Raw genomic sequence first — 12,562 nt, 5'->3', positions numbered from 1 at the left:
AGTGAAATAGTTCAGGCTGACCTAACCACCTTTGCTAAAATATACATGCCTAACTCTTCTTCAGTATTTGGAGAATGAGAAAATGTTAAGATATTTACTCATGGGCAGTATGAATCTCATCTTAAGTGTCCTGTGTGCTCTAGGTTTAAATTTTAGATCATTTGTTGGGCTTTTTGTTGAACTTTGTACCCTGTTGAACACATGATCAGCACTTAAAAAAGTAAACACCAGGCAGATGGCTTGGCACAGGCTGGTGAACATCACTTACAATTGTTCTCCTACTTAGTAACATGGATTCATCATGGTTTGGCCAACCATTTCTTGGTAAAATGCACAATACATGAATTCGGGGAAAACTCAACTCATTTAAAATTGGAAAAAGCAGCACCAATGACGGTGCTTGCAATTTATAATTGGACTACACTGTTTTGTAGTAGTCTACTACACATTTCTCTATCCAGTCCATTAGCCTCTAAAGCCTAATTTCATTTTTAACTGGCTGAATCAAAGGAAAAACTTAGCAACTGGATTTTTGGAGTTCAGGCTTTTCCTGCCAAAACAGATCTTTAATGGCTCAAAGCCAAATAGACACATAGCAAGTTCTTTGAGAGGATAGGGTTCTTATACACTAAGTAGCAACTCTGATTAAAAAGGCAGGAGTGGTTATTTTTTGGTTTTAAAGTACATAAAAAGAGAGAGTTATCTGCAATGCAAGAAGTCAATAATACACCCGCACAGTTCTTCATTTTCCACTAAAACTCCCTGAAAGACCTGTTAATGCCCTCAGCAGAATGGCTGTAATGGACTGCAGGGCTCTGACCAACGTAAGAGTTTAAGGAGCCAGATGAAAACTTTGCCGTTAAGTAGCTCTGCTAAGATATAATTAACAGCACTGTCTGAACAGTTCACTCTCTTAAAGGTATTCTGAAATGTCATTGTGTTATTTAATCTTTAAAATATTGTCCATTGTTAGTGCTAATTAGAAGAAACAACCTCTGGGCTCAGTGATGAATAGTGATCCTTTAGATTTCCATTACCTCATAGCAGGGAGGAAACAAAAAATACATAAAACCCACACTCTTAGTACAAGGGTACGGTACTTAAGTGACTTAGAAAAGAAGGCTGAAAAAAGTGGTCTACACCTATTTAATGAGAAATTCTAGCAATAGATTTTCTTAAAATATATATGAACCATTTTTCCTTCTTCCAGTTTGTTTTTTATTGAAAAAAATAGAAATATTCTTCCTAGGACTCAGACTCTCTCTGCTCTATTTTTAAATAAAAATGAAAAAAAAGAGAAATCATCAAAAAAAAAACACCTTGTTTTAAAAAAATTAGGTATTTCATATTTGGAAACACAGAAGAATCCCTATATTTTTGATAAATATCATACTTATTCTGCCTACCACTCAAAGAAAAGAAAATTAAAAGGTTTGCTAGCATGACCACTGTGGTTTTAACACCATTCTCTTGGTTACTAAAAAGTAAATTTCTGTTTAAAAGCTTTTAAATTTCTGTTTAAAACCAGTTTTCCATATAATCACATACTTAGAGCATACTAAAAATTGGTTGTGCTGAGCACTTGGAGATTTTACAGAGAAGTTTAAAAAAACAGCATGCAATGTAAGTGCAAGTTAGAAGTGTTAGTTATAGAGAGTTAAAGTGTAAGGTAGGAAGTGCTGCCATACATCTGGCACTAGCACAAGGCATCTGATTTGGATCAGGGCTCCAAACACTGCAGGGGAAGTGAAGGATTCAGCTTTCTGGTCCAAGTGCTGGACATTGTACCCCTCCAAAAATGCAATTAATCTGCTCAAGAAGGGCACAACAGCCTAAAAGCTCCTGGAACATTTATTTTTAGGTCACAGTAGCAGCTACCAGAGAAAGCTGGGGGGCAGGCAGAGGTATGTGCTCAAAAATCTTGCTGACAGCATGAAGACCATATGGCTCCATATTTGCCATGTGCCAAAGACCAGCCTAAATCAATCAGACTGTAACAGAGAAATGTAGGGATCCAGATGTTTTAATTCACTCAAGACAGCAAATCCCTTCCATTTAAAATAGCATGCCTTCTTCCCACAAGCTGCTGGAAGGACTTCAGATATTCACCCTCTTGATCACTGTGGTTAAAGAAACAAATGCAAGATTGAGAGACTGTACTTGGAAACAAATGGGCAAGCTCTGAGCCTCTGGGTCTCTCAAATGTTGGATGCTCCAAATAGGATAAAGGGAAAAAAACTCAATTCTCTATCAACCCATTTCAGGACTTCTCTCACATTACGTGACCTGTTCTAGACACAGAGAATCATAATTTATGCAATTTTAAAGTTGTTAAACCATTTAATAGGTGTTTGGAATACAGTGATCTTCAAATAAGGTTTCCATACATAAAAACCAAGTAGAAATCAGCAGGATGTCAACAGTTCTGAATATTTTTTTCTGTCATTTCTCTCATTCCCTCTCTATTTCCCAGTCTTGCTACTTGAAAGAAAAATGTTTTCCTCAAAGAATAAAAATATGTAAAACATATACTGTAAATAACATGCATAAACTTTCTATGTAAATAAATTTCTATGTAAATAAACATAGAAGCTGTGATTTATTTTGTCAACAATATTTCATAAAGAAAATGCCTTCCAAAATCATTTGAATTAAGAAACAGTGTTGAGTCATTCTGCACTCCTTTCCTGTGGCATCTGTGATTCAATCAAGCTGAGTCTACATACAAAGCTGTAAAATTACATTACATTTGCAATTCCAAACAAGACATATATTTACCAAAATGTCTGTGCATTAGTAACAAATGCACTTTGCTTAGTATATTTGATTTTACTAAGTATAGTCTTTGTTGGTGGTTTGAAGTGACCACATCTGCTCTTGCCAATTTGAAAATTAGTTTTTCCATTACAGTATGGTCTTAAATTTTTCATTTTGCAGAGAAGTTACCAAATAATTTTTTTAACATGATCACTTCTATTTTCAAAGCTTATGGAAAACACAGTGCTGTACATGCTTCTTACTACTCCTATTCAAAATTCTAAGGAGGAACATTCTTCCATTCAACACACTGCTGTATTTCACAGCTTCTTAAAAACTGGGTTGTTAATTTCTTAAGTGAAGCCTTGAATAATTACTTCATTTAGAGCATTTCAGCACTGGCAGACACTAAAGGCTTTTTCCATTTAACCTCCAATTATAGAGAACAGCGACTACCTACTCCTTATAAATATAACTAGCTGATTAAGAAAAAAAAGAGATCAAAGCTCTTGGATCACATATCCTTGGGATTGCAACAATCAGTTCAGTGACTTAAGAAGATAAAACACTGCATTCGCACAACACATGTAAGCTGTCAACTCCTCTAACTGTGAAGTTGTCTCAACCACAATAAAGAGCAACCTTCATGAAAGGCAGAAGAAGGCCCTTTTCACTTTCTGAAAATGCCAAGAGCTTCTGGGGTGCCAGCAGCATGTGCTGTGAGAGACATGGCTTCCTTGCACATCCTTCAGTTCTAAGCAACAAACTCAGCATGGTCTCAGACTTTATCAGAGCTTCCCATAGCTGGGCTTACCCATCAATTATTCCACTAGTCTTGATCATATGAGCCTCAAAGGGTTAGCTCTCCCTGATACATCCTAAAGTCCCTTCTGAAGCTTCTAGCCTTTTCTGCTCTCTATGTAGTTGACAAGGCTAAGGAAAGTCATTGGAGAATGCCTTTCCTCCTCTCAGATTTCCATAGTTCACCAGGTTAGGGTACCTAGCTCCATAGCAACCATCAAGTCTACCACATCTGTAAGACAGACTTGGACCAAGACCAAGGCAATTGTACACAACCTACAGCCTGATTGTCATGGAGATTTGGCTTATCAATGGATGAGAAAGCACTTTCTTCAGGACTGCCCAAGACCATTCCCAGAAAGATCCAAGAGTAAGGTTTTCACACAAAACCTTGCACCTCCAGCAATAAAGATACATTTCTATGACCTTGTCTTCCCTAACATAGACACCGACATGTAAATATGCGTGTATGCAATTATTTGCAAAATTCCTAAACAAAACACTCCCCTACGTATGCCCTTCTCTTCCTGGGAAGGGGATGAAAGCAATAGCATTTGACAGATATTAGACAAGTTGTTTAATGCATTCCTGAAAGTGTTTAATGAACACCTCCTCACATGAACAAAAATTTCCTCTAAACTTAATACCTCAGCTATATATAAAACTGCATTGCTCCAGCTGCTGGGCAAGATGGAAGGATGCTTAAGTCTTGTTGTTTTGGAAGGTTTACCTTAAAGGTTTAAAGAAACCCAAAAATACTCATGGAAAGCAAGAGAAAGATGACATGCAGCAAAGTCAAGCTCAAACAGGGCATCCAGGAAGACGCTAAGCTCCAACTTGCCAAATTTCTGATACATTATACCTCAGGGGTGAGATCAGACACTTTCTGAAGGAGATGGGTGTGAGCAGGCCTTCAGATGATGCCGAGGGATCTGTGGCCCATGGAAGCAACACCATTTATGGGATCTTGCATGTTCTTACATTAGTCAGCTCTTCCACAGGTTAACCAAAATCCTTCCTACCTAACAGCACTTCTGAGCTGCCAATTTAGCAACTGCCTAATTCTGCAGACCCAGTACAGTTACCATAGTTCTGCTCCAGTACTGTTCCCCCTCATTTACCTATCAGAGGCCATGACAGTGTGCACAGATGATCATATTTGACAGTTCAGTTACCCCTATTCCTACATGCCCTTCATTTCTCCCACACTTCCTATTTATGAGAAAGCACTAGGAAGTACTTCTGTGGAAGCAGAGAGTGCTCTGTACTCTTTAATTGTAAAATTTCCCATTTTTCTTGCACATTCTATTTCACTCTTTCCCTTCCGGTCCTACAGTGATCCATCTGTTGTAAAGATCCCCCACAGTCAGAGTAAAATAGCAATATCTACTGGGAGAGAAGGTGTTATGCACATTCACGTGCATGCAAGATCCTGAAGCCTCTTTCATCACGCCTAACCTAAGTTGCCTAAACAAGAACCCAGCATGGTAGAAGTAGCATAAAAAACAAGACAGAAGAGGATTTTCACCAATTCCACTTCACATACTCTCTTACTTCTTTCACACTGGGTCACATTTCAGAAACACTCTCACACTGTCACTTCTGTCCCATCTGCCTCGTGCCATCCCAGCTACCACAACACCATTTTTCTTTGCTTACTGGGAGCACCTTGCTGACCAAGACCTACGACTCACAATCTGAAGAGACTTCTGAAAAGGACAACACTGCCTTATCTGTCGAATAAACCAATTCTGCAAATAAATTAGTTGGAGAGTTCATCTGGTGGTCATATTCCAACTACGTTTGGCATTTCCGTCATTTTTTAGATAAAAGCACTGTGAGCACACATATTTTCACAAAAACAATGCAGCATTATACTTGCACATGTGCCTGGTTTCTCTCTGAGTACAAGACCAAATACAGATGGGAAACCCTCCTACAGGCTTGGCCTCCCTAAAGCTGCATCCACAGCAAGTTTTCAGTTCACATGTCAGATTAAAAGACCCCACCTCTTGCAAAACAAGGAATTTTAGAATTTTTTTCATTAAGCTGTGCTACACACGTCTCAAAAAAGTATCAAATAATATTTTGCCTGTTTATGGATATAAGACTTCATTCAGTCAACTAAGAGATCAAATAGTGAATTTCTGTTCATAAAATCTTGTCATTCACTATTTACTCAATTACACAAATTTCACCACTTCTTAAAATATAATTTTGTCTTATTTCTGCCTGTTCATTAGGACAGAAAGGATTTTGTGAAGTCTTAGTAAGACTAATATATAGTTCACCACAAAAAACCTCAAGATATTTTAAGTCACAGAAAAACAAAAGTCTCATTTTTCTTCTTAAAACACAGACAGTGAATTTCTAGAACTTTAAGTGCTTTTTGGAAGGAACATAACCTATTTCTCTAAACAGATTTTGATAGTTCAGTGAATAGAGAGGAATGCAGGCATCTCTCAAGACCTGTAGCAGTCCAGCCAAATTTAGGCTACCAATCTGTGTACTGAGGCAATGAATTACAAAGTTCAGGCATTCCAGGTTAAACATGGTCAGTTTCTAGAACAGACAGTACCTTGAACACTAAGTTCCTCCACCTACAAGAGATCCAACCTTCATGGCCTTTTGATAGTGGTCACCAGCAGCAGTAACCATCTTTCAGGTAATACTTGCAGCTTGAATTAAAATGTAGAGGAGGAAAACCCTAACTGTTGGTATTTATTCAATCAGAGAACCCCATCTTTCACATTTAGAAAAGTGTCCTAGCTAGAGGATTTCCTGGCTAACAGCATTTGCTACCTCCCCTCTCAAAGTCAAGGCACTATGAAGATAGAAATGCAAGTATCATTAAACAAAGTGTCATTCAAGACAAAAGACTGTGGAAGAAAGAGGGAAATTCTTGTGTATTGTCACAAGCACTTACCTGGAAAAGGGTAGGACCAGTATTCCAGATACAGCTCCCTGGAACTAGTGTCCATTTCACACCAGATTACCATTGGATAATCCTGACTCCCTAAAGACCTGCTGGCACCAAGCTCTGTTTGAGGAGGATGGGTGGATGCTGGTCTAACACTGGAGAGCCTCTGTCTTAGTATGAAGGGCAAGTACCTGGAGAGGTAAATTCAATCCTTTTCAGGCAGAAAATTACCAAAACACGGATCTCTTGCCTTTTGGAGAAGCACTCTAAGGCTTTCTGTTAAGTAAAAAAAGTGAGTGGGGAGAGCAGCTCCAATTCAACTGAAGTTACGCAGACCTGGTCACACCTGACTTTAAAAATTTATTCAGACAGATTAAGGATTTCAGGTGTCCAAAACCCTATATATCAGTAGGTGAGGGAGAGGTGAAAAGATTCTACAAACATTTCTAAGCCTGTGGTCTCATTAATTTATTATGCCAGAGATCTTTCACACTAATTAGGAGTTATCTAATGATTGCAGGTGCCAAACCTGGTTACCTGCAACATAACATTATGAATTTGTTAGAGATTTAAGAGAACTTAATACCCCTAAGGCATATTTAGATGCACTGAAAGCTACACCACTAAAATTAGCTACATTGAGTTTTCTTAGCTACCACACAGATCTTACTGGCCACATCTTGTGCAGCTTTGTTTCAAAGTCATCCCAGATCTTCTGGCTCTGATCCCAGCAAGACATTTTAAGACTCACTACTTCTGCAGACATAATCTGACACTGGAGATTCTTAGCCAAATAAACATGACTAGTATCAAAGATTTTGCTTGAGCAACATAGTGAGTGTAATGACAGAAACATGCAGAAGATAAAACATCACAAGACTGACACACAGCACAGTCAGCAGTCTGGCAATAGTTAAAAAAGTCTCTGTGTAGGCACTTAGCAGATGTAAGTTACTTCTGCCAGGATAAGCCTTAAGACTTCATCTTTATTCAAACTGGCTTTGCTGACATGTGTTTCAAAGCCATTGTGCGAAGACTCTCCAAAAAACTGGAAAGAACAAAGGGAAACATGGAATACAGGATGAGGCCTTATTTATCATCCACTTATGGAGCTCAGGCTGCATGAACAAAATACACAGTCATGATATATAAATGCATCTGTCTTATTCTTCAGACATAAAGATGCCAGAGTAAAAATGCTTTCCTTTCCCTTCTCCATCATGCCTGCTTAATTCATGAGACTCAACTGACTAAAATGCAGAAGGGCCAATATTCTCATTTCACTTGAGAGTTAAAGAACAGAGAAGTCTTTTCCTTGCAGTGCAAGGAACAGAAAAACACTTGAGCTTTTTAGCTGATAATGTGCTTACAGTTCCACATATGAATATTTTGTACTTCAACCTAGTCCTTTTTATTTGCATACAAAGTTTTGCATTGTTGTTTTCTTATTTGGCAAATCTACTTTGTCAATATTAATTAACAGTTGCTCTTTTTCCTCAAATTGATGAAATAATTTTCTTTTTAAGAAAAAAACCCAAAAACATCAGAAATTCCATCTGGATTGCAAATTCTGTCCTGGTCATGTATTTCCTGAACAACACTGAAGTGATTCAAGAGTATTCTGCAAGACACTGTGGCTTACAGAATGGAATACAATGTGAGAAATAAGAAACTACAGGACCGTTTTTAATTCCAAAGATGTGCTTAAAAACAGAGGACACGACATACCAATTTCTGTAAAATTAATATCATACCAACAAAAAAGCCAACCCAAAGAACAAAGTTCTGAATAGCTTGGTAACCAGGCATTAAGTGTCGTGCTTGCAGATCTGGCCAATGTGGTGCCACACTTACATGAGACTGAACTGACTGCAAATTGAGATACAAGTTTTCCTACATATGGAAAGAGCTGCTTTCAGCATTAACTAATCAGAACTACAAGTATGGATAAAAAAAGCAGCAGGTGGAACACTTCTGTGTATCAGTAACTTTGCTAAGGATCATAGCTGTTTTATGCTGCCTTGAGGAGGTAATCAAGCATGAAGAGAGATGAGAAATGAATTTACTCAGTAGGAATGATTAGCATGCAGTGAGGGGGAGGTAAAATGATGCTGAGCTATATAACTGTGAACCACTCTAAACGTACTTTAATAATATAATTTTCTCCTAGAAGCAAACAGAATTCTTTGAACTAGCCTAGATTAATAAACAGCCCTGTGCACTGCTTGCTGCTTGTCTCCTCTTGACAGGATTCAGAGGCAGGCTGGAAAGGAAGAAAACAAAGATCCAAAAGCTAGATCTCTGGGTGTCTTTATACCACTGCTCATATCCAAGGGTTTCATGTTCACAGATATCAATGCTGCATCTAGTTTTATGAGATGCATTTTACAGAACGTGAACAATTGTAGTCCTTGAAAACATGATGCAGTGTCAATTTTAGGGGGATAGATTTTTGGATAAAAACTTCTGAAACCATCAGAAGACCTTGACATCTGCAGGAACCTGCTACATAGAAGTAATTCATAAGGGTTTATTCTTGATGAATAAGTAATGATGATCTGGGGCTTGTATTAGGATTCCTGGAAATATAGATATATCTATATCTCAAAGCATTGCTTGTGAACATCACGATCCCATGTCAGCTTTACACTGTATAAACAAGTAATTTTTTCACAGAGGTGTTAACCTTTAATAAAGACGATAATGCTGTGCCTGAAACCTGTTCTTCAGCAGAGCAGTGAAAACGATCAGCAAGAGTCCTGTGACCATCCAGCATGAAGAGCTGCAGCCCCTTGACACAGGGGACCTAGGGCTGTCACCCTGCCACTCTGAAGCACCACTACCCTGCCAGCACACAGGCATCTGTTTCAGCTTTCAGGTCCTCATGCACAAAATATGGCTCCCTGAGGGTAAAGCCCAAATAAACACCAATCTTCTTCTAATGAAAGTGTCAAGAGGGCCTATGGCCTGGGCACATTGATCTCAAAAACTTCCAGCAGCTCAAGTCATTTGTGTGGCACTTTTACACCTAGAATAAATACCTCAAGAAATAAATCTGATTCCTTCCCTTGGCATTCTTCCAAACACCTTAATTATTTGGCAATGTTGCTGCATAGATAATGATATATATAATTAAAGGCAACACTACTTATGTAGCAGTACATAAGTAGTAGACTTATATCTGCCAGCCTTGGCTCTCAATTCCATCTGCCAGTGCCACAGGACTGTGAAATCCATTTGCTGCACTAGGTTGCCCACGAGATGGCCATCTGAAATGTGCACAACTCACTATTGTCAACCATGTGCAATTAATTTTTGTTAAACATGTGACAAACCACTGAAACAAATTACCTTCTTTATTTAGCAATATGCCTTGAGAACAGATTTCCTGATTTAACGGGATAGTTCTGTCTGTTATCCCATTAGATACACATTGCTAGAAACACCCCGGGCATCCTATTGCCAAACAAATGACTTAGGCTATTACAGGCTCTTCAAATAACATCAATTCCTTCTGCTCTTGATGATTGAAGAATGGTGCCATAAAATATCACCCATTAGATCAGATCACCAAAAAAGTGAAAAGCAAACAATCAGAAGTCCCGCTTTCTATCACCAAAACTCATATTCCATATATCTGCCAACATTTCTGAAAAAGTTACACCACCCTGATTATTTCTTCGTAGAAAAAGTTTTCAGAATGATCTTTCACAACAAACCACATCAGAGCTGGCAGGGCATCCCACTGCAAGAAGACATTGATAGCTATGCATGGGCAATGAAAAATTCAACGTTCCGACTCCAGCTGCTTCCTGTATCTAGCATGATGGAATAATTACTTCTTTTCTCGCCCTCTTTTTATTTTGGTCTAATAAATTTTGAAACACTGAAACATATACTAGAAATTCTGGCCTAACCCAAAATATTTTTAAATTCTTGTCTGAATACAAAAGTTAAATACAAAGCTGTTGCATATTAATATGGTGCTCCATTCAGAGCTTATGAATACTTATGCCAGATTGGATCTATAACATCACACAGAACTGAAATCTGTTTCAGTATGATTTTATGCAGCCAGAATTTTTCAACAGGTAAAAAACAAGCATCAGTTATGGTGACATTCTGAAATATGACCTCACATTTAATAAATGCTGGTTTGTGAATTTATTCTTCCTTCTTACAAAAACACTTTGTCTTAAAAAAACAAGGCACTATAAAAGCACATTAAATTAAAGCAGGAAGTGTTGAGCAAATGCATGAAAATACATAGCTGGTCAGTCCATAAAAAAAACCCCAAAACACAATGTGTAAGTGAAATAGTAATGTCAGAAGAAAATATCTAGATATTTACAGCATAAGGCAGCTGTTCCAAAAAAAAAAAAAAAAAAATTAATGCAAAAGCTTTTTGTATACCTTAGGGAAATAAGAGGTATCGGGCAAGTTAAGTTCTGCTCAGCCCACTTGGTGTCTCCTAGAGATGCATCTATGTGCCAGCAAGAGCATAAGCTTTATTCTTCCCAGAAAATACATTCATTTGATTTCACACACTGCCATAGGCTCCCAACATTAAAAGCAATGACAGCATTCAAACACTCTCAGGTTATGGTTTTAGTCCTTAACAGGCATATAACACAAGAAATCAGCAGCAGAATTCTGCATTTGTCTTCCAATCCACTTGTTTCATGTGTCTTTGTTCAAACACCCATCCCACTGGCAAGTTCACACCATGCTTATAAGCCTGCCCTAACCTTGCACAGCTGGAGTGCTGTGGCCTAAACAAACCCAGCAGCTAGTGGCATGTGCTGTCACTGCAAGCTGTGTCAGAGCTGGGATGGGAAAAGCCATCTTGGCAGCACCCTAAGGAGCCTAAGCCTGTTTCAGTCACTGTTGTAAACTGTTCCTTTGAGATTTCTTACAGGGCTAATTACAGGTACACATGTTGGCTAGACATCAACCTGTTCTTCCAACTGACTTAACTGATTTCTTTTATTATTTATAGTTATTTCGTGAGAAAAACTTCCATACAACGCAGGAAGAAAATGAAAATTCTATGCTAGCACATTACATGACCATCAAAGTGCTGTAGTGATCCAGGTGAGAACAATAGATGATCTCCTTCTGATCACACAGCAAAAAGTACTTTTCTAATTGCTTAAGAAGTTTCACAGCAGTGCTTACCAAGCCATCTTCTCTGCCTCGCCCCAGTCATGAAAGTGATAGTCCCTACACTGGACAAAATCAGTTTCACTAAACCTGTGAATTTTCAGTCATTCATTTGTCTTCTTTCTCAACTTAATGAAAAGAGAAACAGAATACTTCTATTGCTTGCTATTTAAGTGTTGACACTTCTGCTTCACCTAGATCAGCTTAATCTCAATACAAGTAAATTCATTACTTGTTGGAAAAATCCATCTTCTGTCTTTAATTCTAATATATGTTCAAGCTGGAAGTTCAGTTGAACAAGAATCATGTTCAGACACAGCAAAAGTGAAAAATTACAACATACTTAGGGTGAAAACCATCAAATCCTTTCTTAATCTGATAATATGACAGACTAATCCATTGGTGTGGGTTCTTTCTTACCTCAATGATCTTGTCATGAATTTGCAGGCCTTCTGCTTTGTCTGCAGGTCCATTTTCCAAAATCTTTGACACATAAATTCCCTCAGCAGATTCCTCCTGATTGTTCTGTACCAGGCAATAGGGAAGTTGCAGAAAGGGTCACATTAGTACAAAAACTGAGATGGTACTAAAATCAGCAGCAACAAAAAAACGTAAATCCACCTGAAATATGCAGCTCATATTTCTAGCTAAGAATTAAGCTCCTTGGGATTTTTTTTAGCTTGCTTAACACAAAGTAGTTATTAATCAAAAGGACAGAATTAATGAACTATTCCAGCAATTTTTATAAGATTATCCATTTACTTCCGGTTCTTTTAGTCTAAATGAGACACAGTGTGCAACAGTAATCTGATCCCAGCTAAAATACTTGGAGCAAACCTCAGACATCACAGCAGTCAGTGACTAGCACATAAATGCACAGTGGAAGACACTTATAAAAATGAATGCACAAGTGTTTCTCTC

The 12,562-nt window shown here is 38.1% G+C and overlaps 1 protein-coding gene across 1 annotated transcript in view; it reads right to left on the bottom strand.

The window, feature by feature from the left end:
* PDZRN4 (PDZ domain containing ring finger 4) overlaps positions 1-12,562 on the bottom strand; it is a 234,526-nt gene that overhangs the window by 215,350 nt on the left and 6,614 nt on the right. Inside the window, exon 3 of the mRNA XM_066183096.1 lies at positions 12,062-12,166. Coding sequence (XP_066039193.1) covers positions 12,062-12,166 — 105 coding nt within the window. The remainder of the gene's footprint in view (positions 1-12,061; positions 12,167-12,562) is intronic.

The sequence above is a fragment of the Chamaea fasciata genome, unplaced genomic scaffold (genome assembly GCF_029207755.1).
Source record: "Chamaea fasciata isolate MVZ Bird 193981 ecotype frontalis unplaced genomic scaffold, bChaFas1.0.hap1 SCAF_5, whole genome shotgun sequence".
NCBI lineage: Eukaryota > Metazoa > Chordata > Aves > Passeriformes > Sylviidae > Chamaea > Chamaea fasciata.
Note: the sequence above shows the minus strand (reverse complement) of the source record. Positions and strands in the feature narration are given on the sequence as shown.